General features: G+C 32.7%; 2 protein-coding genes and 1 non-coding gene across 3 annotated transcripts in view; 2 read left to right on the top strand and 1 right to left on the bottom strand.

The window, feature by feature from the left end:
- LOC119835286 (required for meiotic nuclear division protein 1 homolog) overlaps window positions 1–1,987 on the top strand; it is a 7,250-nt gene extending 5,263 nt beyond the window's left edge. Inside the window, exon 8 of the mRNA XM_038360022.1 lies at window positions 1,930–1,987. Within this exon, the coding sequence (XP_038215950.1) occupies window positions 1,930–1,987 (58 nt within the window). The remainder of the gene's footprint in view (window positions 1–1,929) is intronic.
- An 8,068-nt stretch (window positions 1,988–10,055) lies between these two features.
- LOC119835829 (GAS2-like protein pickled eggs) overlaps window positions 10,056–21,780 on the top strand; it is a 120,269-nt gene continuing 108,544 nt past the window's right edge. The window contains exon 1 of the mRNA XM_038360865.1: window positions 10,056–10,266. The gene's annotated coding sequence lies outside the window, so the exon portion shown is untranslated. The remainder of the gene's footprint in view (window positions 10,267–21,780) is intronic.
- Window positions 15,168–15,240, bottom strand: Trnar-acg. Its single transcript has one exon. It is a non-coding gene; the product is annotated as a tRNA-Arg (tRNA).

Raw genomic sequence — 21,780 nt, 5'->3', positions numbered from 1 at the left:
ACGTCGTGTATTACGAACATCCCCCATGGACCCCTTGACCCATCGACCCACTTCCGTAAAATAGATTTATAGGAACATAGTGGTTTTAAAAACGGTCTTATTTAGTTAAGTTAGTTGGTTGATTGATTGATTGTTGAAATATGAATTGTTTGATTTATTGAAGAGGTATTAGTAAAGAGTAAATTTGGCTTGATAGAAACAAGGCTATTGCCTATGTGGTGGGGATAGGTAAATTTTGAATGTGTGAGTTAAGGTAGTGGGTAGAGAGGATAAAGGACACCTGGCACAATAGAAAGGCAAGTCATATTTTCATTGCCATAAGTGCGAGTGAGATGTAACAGTGTGGGAGGGAGAACGCAACATAATTTCTGTTTTTGTGTGTATTCATTATAGTTTGTAGGCTTATGTGGTATTTAATTTAGTTTTATTTACTGAAAGACTTTAATCGACCAAAGGTAATTGTAAATGATTGGAGAATTTCAATTGTTATAACAAAAATGGTTGTATAGATGGTTGTTTTGTAAATGACTTGATGTAGCTTTGTCTTTGTATTGATGTTAGAAATATTACAAATCGAGAATTTATGTATAAAAATTTGAATGGGTCGATTTGATAAAAAGCCTAGACGAATTATTCATCATTGACCAATTGTTAGAAAAAGTAAAAGTATCTGTTTATCTATTTTATTATTCTATTTGTAAATAATAATCAATTGCTGTTCGTTAGACTCGTTATCGAGAACGTCTGAGCCGATTTTGGTAATTCCGGTTTTGATGCGTAGTCCAAGAAGGATTTAAAAGTTAAGGAAAAAGGCCTAAACGTTTTTCTACTGCGTTCCGAAGTTCGCCGGGTCAGCTAATAATGAATAAAAATAATTACCTTGTGTCGTTTTTATTAAAACACATCCGTGTCTTGGTTTTCGTCACAAATTATACTTTTATGCTTGATATTCATATATATATTTTTATATTATTTTCTCTTTGTTTGACTTAATCATAAAAAATATATGATAGTTTGTGATAACTGTAAAGAGATTCATTAATTACTAAAACGATGTATTCAGATAAGTGTGTACTGTTTTTTTTGCCATATTATATTGAAATCGTGTTATAAAAATATATTTAAAAAGGGCATTGTTATTATATAAATTAGATATATTATTATATTGTCTATGATTATATATTGTGTTTATTGTTATTCAGCATTTAATGACTGATTCATAACTCGATTTATTTCCGTCAAATATATTTTCCTAATCTCTTCAGTTGTAAGAATAAATCATGTTTTAAATCCGTTTAATTGTAATAACCAATATAATGAATATGTTGATATTATATATTATGTAAGTAAATGTTTATTTAATAAAATATATATGGTAATACATAGTTGTTTTATTTATTTATTTCCCATATTGTTGGTATAATTTGTAATTACCTAGTTTAATTGAATGGGCCAGAAACAGTTATGTAAAATGGTTTAATAATATATGATTCTGTATTATATGTTTATAATAAATAACTTTTTAGTCTTTCATGCATTAAATTATGCTCAAATAATTTGTTAACACATATATTTTTATAGAGATAAAAATTATTGTTTAGTACAATGGCAAATTTGTTTTGTAATAATTTTTCATCTATCGATCCATATTTCATTTTATAAATGCAAAAGTGGCATATGCCGATTGTGGAGTTTCGATAGTGGAATTTTAAAAGGAGAGGGGATAAGGGTATGACAGCGGTGAATAAGGGAAAGGAAAAGGCAGGGTGAAGGATATGGGAACTTATCCGTTAAGTTTTTCCTATTTCACGCCGTTGTTCTATATGGGTTTATTTCTTTTTCCTTTCGCTAGTGAAATTTTTTTCTTCCTTTTATTCTCTGAATTATATTTCAATATTCATATTGAACGCATATATGTTCCCACTTTAGCGACACGGGTCACTATTATGATGATTCAGGCCATAATCCACCTCAATCAGTTCCCTAAAAGTTCAAATTTAAGACCCAATAAAATATAATTGCTACTACATACATATGAAATTTAAATTCTATAATTTAATATAAATTTATGATATTTAACAATTTACAATTTACATTTTATTCTAAGTAATTTATATATTCATTAATTAAACTACTTAAAATCTAAGTTTTGAAGTAGTGTAGATTGTATGAGTAGTGTGTGTTTGTGGGAATTAATGTATTGAGGAGTAGTGAGAAATTTAAAAATCAATTTATTTAACGCACGCTCGTCTGGTCTTTAACTCTCTACTTTTCGATTTAAGGATGTTAAATATGTACTAATGTATTATGTTACTAGTTATTATAATATCTTCTATACTATGTAAATAAAAGATATTAAATATTACAGCAGCCTACGAAACGGTTGGAACCGATCCTTTGATTGGAATATTCAGACTGAAGTCGGTGACAACGCGCATTCTGTGTTTATTACATGAATAAAATAATATATTGTCTATGGTATATTTTATTTCCTTTCCCATCTTCAATTTAAGCTATAAAGATTAAAGATGACTGTACTTTGTTAAAAAATTTTATGACTTTCTTAACATTTGTGATACTCATCACTAACCTGATACTAATATTTAGAAATTAAAAACTTTTCAACGGATTTTAAACGCGATTTATTCATTATATTATTAACCCGACGTTTCGAACACTTTACAGCGAGCGTGGTCACGGGGAGACTGAGATGTTATATGTCTTGAAGTTATGACCTTCAAGACATATAATATCAAAAGTTTTTAATTTCTAAATGTATAATACTCGCTTAAAACCAAACACAAGAAAATACTAACCTGATACTAAAATAATCATCTTAACTACATCTTCTTTATATATATAAAATTCTCGTGTCACAGTTTTCGTTGCCATACTCCTCCGAAACGGCTTGACCGATTCCTCTGAAATTTGGTAAGCATATTGGGTAGGTCTGAGAATCGGCCAACATCTATTTTTTATCCCGATATTCCTACGGGATACGGACTTACGCGGGTGAAACCGCGGGGCGCAGCTAGTAGTATATAGGAAAGTCGCTTCACGCGTCTGTCCTTCCTGTGTCCTCTATATGCTAAGGTCTTTAAAACTGCATAACGCATTTTGATGGGATTTCCTTTATAGATAGAGCGATTCAAGATGTAAGTTTATATGTATAATAACATCTATTAAACGACTCTGATTTAACGTGTGCGGAACCGCGGGCAAAAGCTAGTCAATACATGCAATAAGCTAATGAAATAACCAACTTTCCATAATCCAATATAAACAAAGAATCCATGATATTTTTAAACACGTCATATAATTGCATAAACGCCCTTATTATTTCAATTAACTGTTAAAAATGCCACACCTAAATCGCAAACAATACATCCATCACCATTATTTGTAAGTGATTTACTAATTAAATTCTCCATATAAATATTCAGAGATTTTTTGAGCTGTAAACACTGCTATTTATACGCGTTGGTGATAGCATCGTTAATGCATGAACTGTAATTGTTTGTGGTATGGCCACATTTTCTGAGAAACTATTTATATATTGATTATATATTAAACAGAGTTATAAGTATATAAAATCCATCCTACTAATATTATAAATGTGAAAGTTTGTAAGTTTGTGAAGAAAGTTTGTGCTCTTTCACGCAAAATCTACTGAACCGATTGCAATGAAATTTTGTACGTACTGAACAAGTGGAATAACATATAGGCAACTTTATCCCGACATTCCTACGGGGTACGGACGCGGGTGAAACAGCTAGTATTTCATAATATTGAATATGGGAGTAGAGTTGCGCTTCGAATGAATTGGGCCAGCTCGAACTGTGCTTCGTATGGTTAGTGGGGGAGCCGGACGCCCGTTTCCTTTTCCTCACCTTTCCCATTACATTTCTTCCTTCCAGAGCAAAGCATAGCATAGAATTTCGAACTGTTCGCACGTGATACATTCAGATACCACATACACACAGATACACGTACAAGGGGTTGAATGAATTTTACGTCATTCCTGAAGACACCCCATCTCCCACTCACAAAATTTTACTTCTTTATAAGTAATATCTTCTTAATATATAAAATTCTCGTGTCACAGTTTTCGTTGCCAAACTCCTCCGAAACGGCTGGACCGATTCCTCTGAAATTTGGTAAGCATATTGGGTAGGTCTGAGAATCGGCCAACATCTATTTTTTATCCCGATATTCCTACGGGATACGGACTTACGCGGGTGAAACCGCGGGGCGCAGCTAGTCTAATATATAAAATTCTCGTGTCACAGTTTTCGTTGCCATACTCCTCCGAAACGGCTTGACTGATTCTTATGAAATTTTGTGTGCATATCAGGTATGTTTGAGAATCGGCTAACATCTATTTTTCATACCTCTAAATAATTAGAGTAAGGCAGAACAGCGTTTGCCGGGTGCAGCTAGTTTAATATAATTTCTATAATTTAATATTTATTTATTCTATAATTATTCCATAATTTAATCGTCAGATCTACTATCATTAGACTTGGCTGGCACCAACTTTAAAAAAGAATGCGTAGCGCTTATAGTAATTATATTAATTTATTTTTCGCTTTTGAACGATTTGAAATCTGAAATATTTTTGTATGTTTACTTTGAGATCTCTTTTTGACGCTTTTTTTTAATTGTCAAGTTTATAAACCCCAAATGTGACCACAGCTTAAATTTCGCGGCATTCTTACAGATATCGATCGCGATGTACAATCGTTCATTACGGGCCATAACTTTTAATTAATTCGCGCTCTTTCCGTTAATGAGTCAACAATGGCCGCTCAGGGCTAAGAGCGTTTCGTAAAAAACTTTATTGAGACAATTTAGCGCAGATGTGTCGACCATAACAGGAATGGAGGTGTCATTGCGAGTGCGCACTGAAAGTGAAATGTCAAACGAAAACGCAAGCTTGCTTTTGAATATACAATATGTTAAAGAATTTATGAGAGTGTAAGTTTTGTAAAACTTTGTTGTTATTTAATAAAAATAATACGTGTTATTGTAAGCGGTATAATGCGGAACACAATTTGTCGACAGTTTCCATTATCCAATTGCCTATTTCCTTTTCACCCGTCCCAGTCCATTCCTTCTTTCCAGTCGTCAATCCTTTCCTTTTCCTGTACCCCTTAAAAGCGGGCAGCACATTCGCAAAGGCACTACCTCTGCGAATGTTAATAGACGCTGGTGATCGCTTACCATCAGGCGAACCACCAGCTCAGTAGCCCGCTATGACATAACAAAAAATAACGTGAGTTAGATTCTAATGTAACGGTTTTTATAATTTTACGTTTTTTCACACATACCATAATACTGTATAAAACTTTAAAGTAATAAAAGTTAAAAGAGTAAATAAAAGTTAAAAAAGTAAGCAAATCCACTTAACTACTTATTTACAGTTCAAAATACCACACTTCGCAATTATCCATAGCTTTCAGTCTCTCAACAGTTTTTCCCGGATAAAATGGGTCACAGCGGACGCGTCAGCGAAATGTCGGCTGAATGCAGTCGGGTTTTCGGAATAGTTCGCATGTGGTTTGAATAGATGATACAAACAGCGGTAAAAGAGCATAAAGCTCTTTTTATATACATAATTTATGAATCGTGATAGAAAATGGTCGTTAGGGGATGATACGCTTTTTTTTAATTTGTAGGATTGTGGGACAGATATCAGTTTAGACAATAACTATTCCGCAATATAATACTATGCTAGTACCTAATGCGATTCAACTTAAAATAGGTTTAACTCTAAGAGAATATAGCGCCTGTCATTTGATAAATACATTTTACTTATAGAAAACAAAAGTGCTATATTTGCTAATCCGATCACTGGAATTTTAATGTGACTAACTGAACATAGATTAGTGGAGGTTTATTATTAAGGCTACTATGTTCCCACTACATAGACTCGGTCTTCTTTTGAGGGTTCATAGACCTCAATTCACCACGCTGGCCAAGTGCGAGTAGACAGATCTCACATTTGTTGTCAACTTTTGATTTTTTGACAATAATTCAAGTATTCTTTTCTTTTGCGTCGCTTGTATATTTAATTGTTTTCATTTGAATTTATTTTGAAAGATTATATGTTTTGGTATATAACATATTTGTAACGACCGCCTCCTTGGTACTGTGGTTAACGCGTGAACGTAGAACCGAGAGGTCCTGGGTTCGATTCCCGGTGGGGACGCACAAGAAAAAAAAAAATGTCTCGGTCTGGCATGACATAGAAGGCTGATCACCTACTTGTCCATAAAAAAATCGATCAGTGAAACAGATGTATATCATCTGCCCCATACCCCAGTAGGGGACACGGGAATTCACTTTGATTTGTAACAAATAATGTAAATCTGACTAAACCTAAAGCCAAGTTCATATAATTTTTTACACTCGTGACTACACCACATTACAATGATATTGACCAAAATGGCCAAGAAAATGATGCCAGTTCAAAAGGGGTACCCTATGCTATTTTTAGCACACGCCTGTACCCACATCGTGACGTCACGACACAACATGACGTCATCTCACGAACTGTGACACAATAAGTATTGTTGTTGTTTAGTGTCCTTTTGGGTAAATTTCCTTGCAGAATAATATAAATTTTCAGTGTTCAAAAATATATAACGTCATTTGTATCAATAATTGCTCTCGCTCAGCTCGTCTTTATTAATTTAGTAGTTGCTTAAAGTTCCTTTCTATGGCAATGATTTTTTTGGGAATAGGTAAAATAATTTCTGTTTATTTAATGGTCATTTCAGCTTCTACACTGATAAATCCTATTTTTTATATCCCAACTTATATAACATACTTCACTTAAAATAAGATTTCAAGCTGAGTATATCCACATGTTATGCTATAATTATTTATAAAATGTATGCCTTACTTGACTCAGATAGTCCAAGGGTTTTTTACTACTGTATTTGCTCTTGTATTATTGGTTGATAAAAATAAAAAAAAAACAAAACTGGCGGTTCCACACGATTATTTGCTGACAGTGACAGCCCGCGCTATTGTCAGCACAGGACCGGAAACGTAGCGTGTCATCGGTCGTGTGTGTTCCTATGAAAGTCCCATTGTAAGCTAACTCGACTTTACACGCGATTGCTTCACTTGTACTCATTTGTAAATTAATGTATGCATGGAGAATATATTGGAGTTATATTTGGGGATACGAAAATTTGGCCCTGAATTTGATATATTCGCAAATGGACTAATATATTAAAAACAATTTAAAAGCAACCTTTACATATTTGCGCATCATTGTCATATGTTTATACAAAAAGAAATGTCAATAGACTTTGTGCAATATAATATTTCTCCCTTACTCTAAGTTCATTGAAAATTTATGTACAATCTCTTAAGATACAATATTTTATCCTATTAATTACGTAATTACTTTAATTCTTTCCAAGGTTGAGAAGCCATTGACAAGCCGATTTTCAGACCTAAAGTAAACCTAGACTTTATTTTTATAACCTAGATGTTAATGTTACGTTAATCATCAAAAAATCTGCTAACCCATACTTAATAATAAATTAAACACCATGTAGGAAAAACCAGTGCATCACGGTGGTTACCGTCGCCAATAAATGTAGTCAATGAACACCACAGACAAATAAAAAAATCATTTATGATGAAAAAAAAATGCACTCACATCTAGACTCGAACTCGTGACTTTTGATTGAATGTCAGGCCTTAACATCTGTTATTTAACCTAGTAAATACATATCTTAAGTGGCTTTAATAGAAGTTGTAATGTAGACTTCTAGCGACAGATTATTATATACATTAGAATATCCCATGACCGTATAAAAACGTAATAAAATCTCATCAAATTTATTGTATATATTTATTTTGAAGAGCAAAATTATTGCATTTTTATTAATGTAGTCCTAACGCGTTACGGATCTGAATGTTCTGAAATTTAAACGCAATTTAGCTTATTACGCGGTATATTCTTCTTTGATGTTTCTTTGAAATAACTGTTGATACTTTAAAAATTTTCATATAATGTCTTACGTTATTTAAGTCAAAGGTGAATGACTGACATAGTCTAACAACGCACAGCCCAAGTCACTAGAAGGATCGGACTGAAATTTGGTATGCAGATAGATGTTATGACGTAGACATTCGCAAAGAAAGCATTTTGATAAATTCTACCTTCAAGGGAAAAATAGAATAATTCGAATATATTTCCTCGACAATTGTCTCCAGCATTTACTTTTCTAAGTGGCTTAATAGACAGTTAAAACACGTGTAGAATTTTTATTTTCCGTTAAGTAGCGAATTTATAAGTATTCCCATGAGAGATAATGTAATTATTAAAATGCTAGGCCGATAAGTGAATCACGATGTATTTTAAGTCTGCTGGTATTTTTATACAGGCGTCTTTAAAAGCATATATATTTATAATCATATAATGAATATATAACAATTTTGTGTTTTTTTTTGGTAATCTTGGCGGAGATAAATCTAAAAACAATATTAGAAAGAATTCATTTAAACGATCGTGAGTTAAAAGTGGTTTCTCTGACTTTCTTATCAATCGACGTAAAAAAAGGAGGAGATTGTTAATTTTGTTGCTTTTTGTGTTCGATACCTCAGACCTTTCGACGTTTATTTTTTTATTTGAAACTGGTACTTTCCTTGTGGTCCCAAATTTTGCTATAGTTGTCATCGCAGTTTAGCTTTTGTTAAAAATAATTATGTAGATTGAAAAAAATGTATAGAGATCAATTTTATTAAAAGATTGTTATTATTTATAAACTCACTTCTTGGAAAACTATAAAAGCCTTGGATAGTTTAGCTGTAAATATAAAATAAGTAGAAAATTCCACTGCTTATTTATGTTACTCCCGTAGAATAAAATGAATATAAACCTCGGTCTATTCGGTATATCGGTTAGTTCTTACAGGTAGGTCGCTTATTTGAAAGATAAAGCTTAGAGCACTGTGAAAGAATTATAAAACATTGAAGCAAAGCAACTTGCGACGAATTACTGGTTTTGTTTAGCATTTTATTATAATAAGCTTTAAGGTATTTAAAAACTTCATTGAATAAAAATAATATGTTAGGCATTAAATAGTGCAATCTTTAAAACTTAAACTAAATTCAACACTGCCGCATTGCGGTAAGCGCTGCGAATGGATTTTTTTTTAATTTGTCAGGATTCGAGATTCAGAGCAAAGAGTTTTTATGAAAAATATTTTTTTCATAACGACAATTTTATGAGTGTGCTGAAAATATAAAAAGAGAAATACAGAAATTATTAAAGAAATGCGTACTTTATTTAGGACTTATTCTAGAAAGTCTTCAAAATGCTTTCAATTTGAGAAAATAACATGCGTTTTAATTACTTATCACAAACAAATGTTGTAATGTGCTTCAATCGGAATTTTGTACATTTCAAAATTATAAAATTATTTAAATATTTGTGATAGTGAGTAGAGATATAAAAATTATTTTAATCGCTTATCTAATGCATTCAGGATTATAATTATATAGGGCTGTCGGAAAATTTAATTTTAAGTCTGTTTTAATACATTAATTTTATTTCATACTTCTGTAATAAGCTTGACGGGATTGAACATTAAACTAAGTAGATTCATGAAATGAGTCTTCACAAAACATAAACAAAATTGCGTATCAAAAGGTACTAATGTTGTAAATTTTTTTGTAAGCATTTGAAAAGAAAAAAATTGTGATAAACTTGTTTTCTGAGATTAACTTTATTTTCAAAGGCAAAGGGAAAGAACGAGCAAAGTTTTTTTCACATAACATATATATAGGAACTTTCCATTAATTTAAAACAAGGAAAACTTTTCGAAGTTTCATTTAATATACATATTTTTAAATTAAATTGGACCCACTATGGCATGTAGCAATTCCCATTTCGCAACCGACAGACAATACAATAAATTTCATTAACATTTCCAAATTCGGAGGGTTGTCATCCCTATACCAAACAAACAATACGCATGCGCAAATCCGTCCTAGTCTCACCTCCTGCCAGTCAGCTGTCCAACCTCGAGGGCTTTTCGCGTTCCATTTTTTAAATCCGAAATTCGAAACATATTCTAACGCTGTAGACAAAAAATGACATAGATTATAACTAATTATAGATAAAAAATACGCAGATTATGTAGTGTTGTTTATTGTTTAGTGTTGAGCAGTGTATGTGAAGTGTCTGAAACGGGTTTCATGGTGTGTAGACAGTTGTGATTTGTTATAAGTTCCTTCAAGGTAGGTTTAGCGTGGATCTATAACGTTTGTTGCCTTGTACGTGTTTTGTTTCGTAGCTTTCATAGTATTGGACTTGACTTTGAAAAGTTATAATTAGATTGCTGTTTGTTCTGTTTCTTATGGTTTAAAATTTTAAAATATAATTATGTTAATTATTTACATCAATGATTTACGATAACGTTTTTGACTGAGGCGTAAAATATTTTCAATATATAAAATTTGGTTAATAAATTTATGCTATTCATATTTCCACAAGAAAATATTGTTATGTTTTATCTAAATCTACTCTTTACATATTAGATTAAGACAAACTAACAGTATCAAAACATATTTTCTATATTTCAATATAAACTGTTTAGAAAACTCGGTAAACGTTGTCTTGTAAAAGTTAAAACATACTGAGGGTTACAATATTTTTATTTACTTATAACAAAATATTAAACCGCGTTTAAATTATCAGAACTAGAAACTACTTACTTCTAACAGAATTTAAATGGGAAGGCACCGTTTCCACACACAAGCTTTCGAATAAAAAAAGATTCATCATAAACGATTCCGACATTAAAAAGGTATAAGTTAACAAACACAATAATATACAGTCTATTTGAGAACGCCCCTTTTTAAAGTCGGTTATAAAGTTGAAAACGACTTATTCTCAGCCCACGTGAACATTCTTAAAAATTTCATGAAAATCGAGTTAAATTTATTTAGATTATATACGTACTTAACGAAATAAATAAACTATTTTGTTGAGTGGTGTGTGGTTTTTCAAGTTACTGAATATAATGATTTCATACTATATGAAATTTGCCAACGATTCCCCGTAAATGTCAAAGAATTTCATTAATTAATCTGCCAGTGTTACAATCGATAATTATTATTTATATATCAACTGTCTATTTCTTTTTCAGTCTTAAACCATCGAACAGATTTGGATAAAATTTACCACAGATATAGCTTGAGACCCAAAAAGGGCATAGGATAGTTTTGGAACATAAAAAGGGGTACTATGGGGGTATAGAAAACCTCGGGACTGTTATTCTTTTCTTTTGACGAGGCGGGCGAAGCATTTCAATCAATAGTCGGTATGGAATAAAGATTCTTTGATAGAAACAGGATTTAAAAATCTTTAATTTATAAAGGGACCATTTATATATTAGTTTTTATTACTCTTAATCTGAATCGTTGCGACTAAGGCACGTTTATAAGTAAAAAATCCGGCCAAGTGTGAGTTTTCGACCACTTTGGGTTCCGCAAAATAAGTAGTATTATTATGAAAGCAAAATAACCCATTGATGACTTTTTAGTTTTATTGTAATGGTCTTTTAACGGTCTTTCATTTGATATCTTTATTGCTTGGTTAAGAAAGAAAATTTTGCCCTTTTTTTTTCAATTTTTGTACGTCATTATGTTAAATGGTAGAATATAATTTGTCATTACCGTAAGTTTGATGACAACGATACCTGGTATATAATAACCCGTCCAGCGCTTTGGGCTGTTTGGTGTACCGACCAAATGGACATACACAGAAACAGCGTATGTATGTAACGCTGGAAAAACATAAGTCAGTGGTGTAACAAAAAAAATGGTTGCCTGTAAAGTCGGTTTTACGGGCGAAGATTTTACGTGACAACGTCTTTTTCTCGGTAGAATATTTATTGATATGAATATTATTAAATTGCACAATAGGAACAAGGAATTGAGTGAAAATAAGAATTGCACAAATTTTAACTATAGAAAATATATTTTGTTTACTAAAAAGACAGAGAGAGAGACACAATCACGCGCCGATTCAATGCGCCTAATTCTCTAGTGCTGCGCGCGCGGCGGACCGATCATAGTTCGGTGACTCATCGTAACGTTACCTTTTTCATAAGTGCCTCCGAGCCGCAACCTAATTTAAGACGTTGTCACGTCAAAAACTAGTAAATTTCGGGTCACTTTAGTTGAGGCTAGGTAAGTATTAAGTACGACAGCGATATTGCATCAACAGTGTGGCTATAAATCCTATCCCTACTATCCCTACTAATTTTATAAATGCGAAAGTAACTCTGCTAATTTGTGATTGGAAAATTTCTAGTAAGCAATAAATAAAGTCAGAAGGTTCCGTTCTTCTATATAACATTAACATTATACATATAACATTATAAGTGTATAAAAAAAATACGATGAATTTATAAAATGCAAACAAAAACATACGAACAAACGGTTGCCTGGTAGAGATGGTTATTAGCCATAAGGCCCTTTGCATACTAGTTTTTGTAAAATTTTATTTCTTTTTTTTATATTTTGTAAGTGTGAAAGTGTGCAATAAAGAATAAATAAATAAATAAATAAACATAAAAAAACGGGTTTTGTGTTAGTGTGTATGTGGGAAAAGTCATACGACTCGCCTTTGCTCAGTTAGAGTACGAAAATAGTAAAATTTTGAATATAATACGGATCTCTAAGATATCCAAACGCCATTTAACAGATCCAGGTAGTCACCCCACACGTGGCGAGAAAAATATCAGCATTGTGTGATAACAATGACATTACGTAGCGTTCGGCAGATCGGGTTAAACTGTTATAAACTATTTTATCACACTATAACTTCATACTAATATAAATGAGAAAGTTTGTTTGGATGTCTGTTCGTTAATCACGCTGAAAGTACTGATTTCGATGAAATGTGGTATACAGACAGGGTGTGTTGACTTGGGTGATGGGTTACTTTTTATTCCGATTAAATGTTCCCTTGGGATAAGAGAGGGATCTTGATATCCGGGCGGAGCCGAGAGGGGCGTCTAGTAGTAAATAGTTTGAAATTATTCGATAGTGTCACATCCTTCAAAATTGCTTATGAAGTCTTCGTCACGAAACATGTGAAGGTTTGAGTTTGTGCGTTTGAACGTGCTAATCTCAGAAACTGCTCGACCGATTTCAAAAATTCTTTTACCGTTGGATATTGCTATAGGCATATATAATAAAAACAAACTGCTTATAAAATGTGTGTCCGAAAGTACTAGCTGTAAATTTTGACCCGCGGCGTCACTCACGTGGTACCCGGGTAAAAAGTAACCTATGTGCTAATCCAGACTATAATCCACATCTGTACTTAATTTTATACATATTTGATGCGTAACGTGTAAAAGAGTAACAAACATCCATACTTACAAACTTTCGCGTCAATATTATTAGAAGGCTAAAACGTAGCTTATCACTACATAGTATAAAACAAAGTCGCTTTCTCTGTCCTTATGTCCCTTTGTATGCTTAAATCTTTAAAGCTACGTAACGGATTTTGATTGGGTTTTTTTAATAGAGTGATTCAAGAGGAATTTTATATGTATAATAACATCTATTACTCCGAATTTAACGCGTGCGAAGTAGCGTACAAAAGCTAGTATATTTATACACTGAGAAAGCACACTCATGCTAGTAAAGTATTAAATTCTGTTTCATATTTTAACCGATGTAAATGTTTTATTTTATTATTACTTAATATCGTAAAAAATGCATATAACATATTAAAATAATTGCTTATATATTATTCTATCAACCTTTTAATACCAGCAAACTCCCCAATTGGGAAATAATTACCTAATTAATATATAAATAAGCTAGCTGGAAATACACAGAAGGTGCGTGTGGGATTTGTCATTGGAAAACCCCGCTATATCCAAGTTAAATAGAGCGTCAAGGATTAACCCTTAATTCTGCTTTATGGCAGATTTGTGAACCTAATACTCAACGTATTAACTACACTCGCCCCTATTGTGTTGTTTTTAATTCTCTATAATTTATCTATACATAATATAGAGGTGGTGGCTCAGTGGTGAGAACCTTGGACTTCCAAATCGATAAGTCGGGGTTCGAGACCGGGCGAGCGTGCAGGAATTAAATTGACTTTTCAATTTATCTGCACATGTGGATAACATCACTACTGCTTAAAACGGTGAAGGAATACATCGTGAGGAAACCGACATGTCCGAGAATCAAAAGTTCGAAGACATGTGACATCTGCCAAGCCGCACCTGGCCAGCCGGTGGATTATGACCTGAACCCTCATAGGAGGCCTGTGTCCCAGCAGTAAGAACATATATGGGCTGATGATGATGATGATATCTAAACATATTAAAACCTCAACGTGAAAAGACATGCGATTTCCAGCGGGGTTAAGTTATAAAAATATTATAAAATACTAGCATACCCGGCCACGCGTTGCTGTTGCTGAGTTATAATTAAAAATATTAAGATTATAAATCATTGGGATAATTAATCGAAATAAAAATTATCCTATATCTTAAGTTGGACCAAATTACACATAAAATGCCAAATTTCTTCAATATCGGTTGAGTTGGTGAAGAGTTCATTGGGAACATACATCATGACACTAGACTGACATTGAACTGACATTTTATATAGAAAATATGTAGTTCAAATAAAAGTAAAAAGACATTCAAATGTTAGTATCAACTTATGTTTCAATTATTATTTATATTTTCTTCACATTATTATTCATATTAAGTATACGTAAGGAATTTATTTAGTTCTGGCGGTCCTAATATATTAGGTTAAACTAAATCAATTATTTTATATTCATCATTCCTTGATAATTGTACAAAGATTAAATTAAATCTGTCTGTTTAAAGTAGGTCAAAATCGAGTCGAATGAATGAGTCGGTTACAAACAAACATACACGTGAAGCTATTAAAAGCGTGTTAAAAAATTTAATCTAACATTATATATTGATATTATGTTGTTAAAATTAGAAAATTATTAGACAACCAAAAAGATAAAAATACCTCAGCATATTTCGGTATGTTGCGTAATTTTATTGTAAATAAGATAGAATGAAGTTTTTCTTTAAAAAAAAATAAAAAATGAAGTTTTTCTTGAAAAATATAAAAACGTGTCACGACCCTGCCAGGATTCGAACCTGGAATCTTCTGATCCGTAGTCAGACGCGTTATCCGTTGCGCCACAGGGCCGATATAAAATAGTGCGAATTTAACGATAGTATAATACTATACTGTAATACGAACCAGTATTTTTTGATATTACATAGTTTTTTTATCTGTAATTTACACAAGGAAAATTGTTAATTTGATTACCTATATCTCATTGCAGAGAATCAACATTAACAGAAATTAAATAAGCAATGGGCTGGGGCTGGGTTTGATGAAAATCAATCAAATATGGCGGCCGGTATAATATATCGAATTAATTAGTTTTTCACGACATCCTCAATTTGGACACAGATAACATAATACTAGATATGGGTTAATGGGTATCAAATAAAAGACGAGTCTAATATGTAAAATTTCAAATCAAGATGGCCGAAAGTAAAAACAAGGTCAGAGATTTTTAAATTTTAGTTACATTTGTATAAATAGTAACTAAGAATCAAACTAGGTAGACTATATCGTAATATAATAAATAATCTGTGTCTATGGTTCTGGTTATATTACTAGAATTTTCCACCAGTGAATATCCAGCAAAATTAGTCTTACCGTTTCAAAGTTGAAACGGCACAAACAGAAACAAAGATTGACAATTAAACAAGAAATAAACTGGCACTTTTATTTCTAATTTTATATTAAAATCAAGTATTATGTTATCTGTGATTCAAATGTATAATGACTTGACGATAAATGCTTTTTTATATTATACTAGCTGCACCCGGCAAACTCTGTTCTGCCTTACTCTTATAATTTAGGGGGATGAAAAATAGACGAATTGATCTAAATTTTTATCCTTTAATTAACTCCTCACTAATTCATCAAATTAATCTACGTAAATTGAATAATTTCATCGAGACCTAGTAACAGGGTGGGAATGCAGACAGGGGTTTTCCCGTAGGGGAGGGGGTGGGGGTCACGCGATCGTTTCTTGTAAATTGCTTTAACTACGTATGACGCATAGCCACTTGTCATTTTAATGGTACACAGATTATAAATTGTCTAGACGGTGTAGGTAATGCATGTAAATGGATCGTGTGGACATTTCGTTATTTTTGTCAAAATATTGCATATGTTTTGATGTTTTGTTTGTAATTATTGTTTAAAAATGTTTCGTAATTATAATATTGATATTATTATATGTTGGATATTTTGTATAATAATATAATAAAGCATATAATAAGAAATGAGATTAAAATAGGCGCCTTTTTCTATCGTACATTTTGATGACGGCGACGGATGATGTATTTGTACAAAACATAAACAGATTTTTTACGGCGAGTCTTTCTTACTAATCCTTACTAACATCAGAGATAATATTATAACAATAAGTCAGGAAGAGTCATAATAAATTGGGACTACTCAAACGCCTCCTATTTGTTAAAAAAGTAAGTTTAAGTCGATAAAACACGAATATAACATTTTCTAAAAAAGATTCCTAGCTAGATCGATCGCCCCCGAAACCCCCCATATACTAAATTTCATGAAAATCGTTGGAGCCGATTCCGAGATTCCAATTATATATATATATATATATATATACATATACAAGAATTGCTCGTTTAAAGGTATAAGATAATAATATTAAACACTATAAAATTATAAATTATTGGAGTGTTTGTTTGTCTATCCTTCACGCTGCAACGGAGCGATTTTGTCTTCAAATAACTTTATAATTAACTAGACGCTCATCCCGGCTCCGCGCAGATATCAAGATTCCTGTTTTATCTCAAGAGAGTATTTAATCGCGATAAAAAATATCCTATCACCCAAGGCACCTCATGCCCTCTCTGTATACCAAATTTTATCAAAATCCGTTCAGTAGTTTCAGCGTGACTGACGGACAAACATCCAAACAAACAAACTTTCACATTTATAATATTAGTGTGAACGTGTGATTCTGAAAGTCCGTTGTTTGTTTTAGTGTACGATCCACCAACGGTAAATCGAGTTTCGGTGCAGAAAGGTCATAATATAAGTCATGTCACTATTTCTGAAGTCGGTTAAAACATTCAACATCTTAAACTTGCGTGAATAACATCCGCAAGACGCCCTGCACTCATAAACGCGTTTCCGCTGCGCCCTGCGCTAGTGATGTGCTGGAGTCGATGAGAATTATATAGTTGTTTATTTATTGATATAGGTACTCTATTGACACCATTGCAGGTAAAGGAAATTATCGTGAGGAAACCGGCATGTTCAAGAATCAAAAGTTCGACGACATGTGACATCTGCCAACCCGCACTTGGCCAGCGTGGTGGATTATGGCCTGAACCCTCATAGGAGGCCTGTGTCCCAGCATTGGAAACATATATATGGACTGATGATGATGATGATGATGATGATGTGTTCTTTTATCATCCTTATAATTATTCGTATATTCGCCCCCACTGCAGGGTAACTTTCGTAGCGACAGCATTTGCTTAGTGCTTACTTGCCATGTATGGAGTTCGGATACAAATGGACGATCATATTCTGTTTTACGCTATCTTTCTTAAATTGTATTTTAAATTCATATTCGACATTTTATCGTAGGGACCATTTTTTAGAAAGAGTCTTAACAAACGATAATTTATTAGTAAGAAACTCTAGTCTAGATCTAGTTAATAACTAAATTTCTAGTCTTTTACGTTAGTAGAACCGATTTCGAAGATAATTTTATTTCTTCGTCAGTTCGAAAGCAGTTTTGTTTTTCGTTAAAAATGATAATTAAATTTTGGCCATATTATTGGCTATAAAATATAAGGTTATATTGTAAAATTCCGAGTCCATATTCAGTTAGTTCTAATTATGTGTAGCTATTTCCGACCTTGTTTAGTTGAGAAATCTTGCATAGATACGACTCCTGGGAAGGAGCCGTGAGTTATGTGGGATTCCTACCAAGTGAAACCTCAGCTGTTCCGTCCGGCGCTTCATTGAAGAGGCCACGGGAGCTGGTTTTAGTTCGATACGTCCGCGACCCCCTCGGCTTCCGACCTTGGCATTGGCGTGACGCAACAACTCAATAATGAGATTATATAGTTTCGCAGTAGCGTCTTCCGCCTGCTTCAATTTACATCAATTTGTATGTTTAACAGAAAATAAGCATTTATTTACGATGCATGCGCGCATTGTAAATAGACGTACAGGTTTTAGTATTTACGTAGCTGGTTGTTATTTGTATATTTTACTGATAGACTAGTTGCGACGCGCGGTATCGCGGACGGATCCACGGGCAATGGCAAGTATTTATATAGCTCATGATGTATTCTTATGTTTAATTTTCTTCATCTTTCGCGTTTATAATATTGGTAGGATTTTTTATACATAGTGCCTATTTAGTAGTATATGTAACTACAATAATTTCCTAACAAATTAATGCTTTCCAAATAAGAAAATTATTCAGTATGGTAGTACAGTATGGCTATTATTTTTCAAACCGACTTCAAAAAAAGGGGAGATAACTACTTTAAGTTCTGCGGATCAGTTTTTTAATTAAAAATGATAATTCTTGATTTTTTTAAATAATTATGATTGTATGTTATCTTTTATACCGGCACCAGTAGTTTTTACGAAAAATAAATACCTATAACGTTTAAGATACAAAAATCGGAGACAATCACAGCACATCGACATTTACAATTGATAATCGATACATCCCTATCGGAAGCAGGCCATCGAGCACCAGAATTAGTGCTGGGGTCAGCTGTCATTGTGCGGGATATCGACAATTTAACCAATAACTTTTCAATAAACAACCCATTGAGTCAAGCGTACTCGCTGTTGAGTGGTTTTATTGGTTAGGGCCAAAACAGTTAGGGATCCTTTGTACTGGTAGCGAGCTAAATTTAACGAAAAGATAAATAAATAAAATAAATAAAAGTCGTTTATTGAACAAATTATAAATCACATAGAACATGAAACCCAGACTCCTAATATAGCTTTCGCTGTGTTTCAGGAGTCTGTGTCTTCCCGATACAGTACATAATAGTTCAATTTAGACACAATAAAATGTAATTGCAGCTACATACATATGACATTTAAATTCTATAATTTAATAGAAATTTATAATATTTAATAATTAACAATTTTAATAATTTACATTTTATCAATAAGTTATTCATATATTCATGAAATTAAACTACTCATTAAAATCATTAAAATCAACCAAGATACGAATTAGGTTTTGATTTCAAGGGATAGAATGTTATGTACATGTTATATATTATGTAGAATTAGAATGTAAAATTATTTTAAAAGAGCAACTACAGAGTTTCTTGCCGGCTCTTCTCTGTAGAATTTCCCTCCGAACCGGTGGTAAATGTTAAAACTGTGTTATGACGATTCAAAAGTGCTTCTATAAGAAGTCTAATTGAATAAATAAATGTTTGAGTTTGAGTTTGAGTTTGTTCTCAATCTTGATGCGTTATTCAAACGGTCGTTAATTATTGATCTTAAGTATCTTGAGAGCTAGGATGATGTTATTTTTGTGATTTCTATTAATATTATTAACTAGTAATCCGCCTCGGCTTCGCCCGTGGTACATATATAGCTGCCCCCAATAAATGGGCTATCTAAAACCGGAATAATTTTCTCAAAACGGACCAGTAGTGCCTGAGATTAGCGCGTTCAAACAAACAAACTCTTCAGCTTTATTATATTAGTATAAATAAACGGATTGTTTGTTTTATTTTTATTATATTACGAAAATAGTGTAATACTGATTATAGATTACTAGTAGAGAGTTGTTTGCGCTTTGCGTTGATAGATCAAACATTTAGTCATTTAATGTATTACGATTCAGATTATTTACATTTATTTACCTATTTCCTTTTCCTCACCCGTCCCAGTCCATTCCTTCTTTCCTGTCATGAATTCGTTCCTTTTCCCTTACCCACTAAAAGCGGGCAGCGCATTCGCAGAGGCACTACCTTTGCGAATGTTCATGGGCGGTGGTGATCGTTTACCATCAGGCGAACCACCAGCTCAGTTGCCCGCTATGACATAAAAAAAAAACATTACAATATTGCTGGATAAAAATTTTGAAACAAAGTAAATATTTAATAGTATCAAAATTTGTGTATCACCAATCAAAGAAGGAATCGTAATTTTTGTGACGAAATTTTTACCGTGCACGTGGTCACAGAAAGTGTGACAAGCCGTTTCGACACACTGTGTCGGAGGGGGGAGGGGGTTAAAACAGCTTATTATAATGTGACGTATAATGAAATGAAATGAAATGAAATTCTTTATTGCTTATAAAAAAAGAAAAACTGAACATAACATTAAAAGTAAGCATAAGGCGGCCTTATCGCTAGGTAGCGATCTCTACCAGGCAACCCTTAAAGTAACAGAAAAAAAAAAGAATTATTTATACCTATTTACTAATGTTTACAATGTTTTTGCTTCTACGGAACCAGACTCTATCATTGTTACTTCATATGGTAATAATAATTGTTTTTGGTACATTAAATAGTAGTAAGCATAATTTACGTTAATGTGTTTTTAAGCTTAGGGGGAATGCAATTGTACTTATATTACTACGTCTTTGCAAGAGTAATGCATTGTATGACATTTTGTATAGAAACTCACTCTTTTGTATTCGGAAGGGTTATATATGAATGAAACCTGCACGGTATTTTCTTTTATAGCCATGATTAAATGGAATTTATTTGAATTTGTTTACTTTATAAGCTGATGTATAGCTAAGCACAAATTCTGCTGCAAATAACGCATAATAGCTTATTTTATGTACTCTCAATCTTGACTTATATAAACTAAGGAAAACATCAAAGCATTACGTTTTCGCTAAAATGTAACAGGCGTGTTGAGTTTATAATAATTACTACTAACAAATAACAATAATAAAACTTTATGCTTCACAATTTCAAAAAAAAATAATAATCACACAAAGGCGGGAAAATTCACATCGGTGACAGTTAGCACGCGATCGAAAATAATTGAAGTCTATCGTCTATACTCTATGGCAACACAGAGCAAACAGAATTTCCCAGTTGTTAACACTTTCGCTATAACGTATTAAACAAATGCGTTTAAAAAGATAATTTGCTTGTTAATTTGATATAGGCGATAGAGAAATTACATATGTTGTTAGATTATATTATCACGTTTTGTTATAATGAAATTGTGAAACTCACTTATTGGTTATACATAGCTCTATTTATTATATTTATAAAAATTAACAATAGATTAAAATTTATTTACTTGGAATTTGTAGATAGATTATGAAATAACTACTACTATGCAGTGAACTAAGTCAATCTGGCTAGAAAATATATTTTTTATGTAATAGCGGGCAAATGAGCTGGTGGTTCGCCTGATGGTAAACGATCACCACCGCCCATGAACATTCGCAGAAGCTCAGACCTCTGAGAATACGCTGCCCGCTTTTAAGGGATAAGGGATAAGGAAAGGATTGAATGGAAAAAAGGAATGGACTGGGAAGGGCTAGGAGAAAGAAATAGGCCTTCGGCTCCCCCACTCACCGTAACGAAACACAATAGCAAGCTTTTATTTCACACCGGTTTACTGTGGGGGTGTGGTACTTCCCCGGTGCGAGCTGGCCCAATT

Source organism: Zerene cesonia, chromosome 2, assembly GCF_012273895.1.
Source record: "Zerene cesonia ecotype Mississippi chromosome 2, Zerene_cesonia_1.1, whole genome shotgun sequence".
NCBI lineage: Eukaryota > Metazoa > Arthropoda > Insecta > Lepidoptera > Pieridae > Zerene > Zerene cesonia.
The sequence above is the reverse complement of the archived record's forward strand: the minus strand, read 5'-3'. Positions and strand labels throughout refer to the sequence as shown.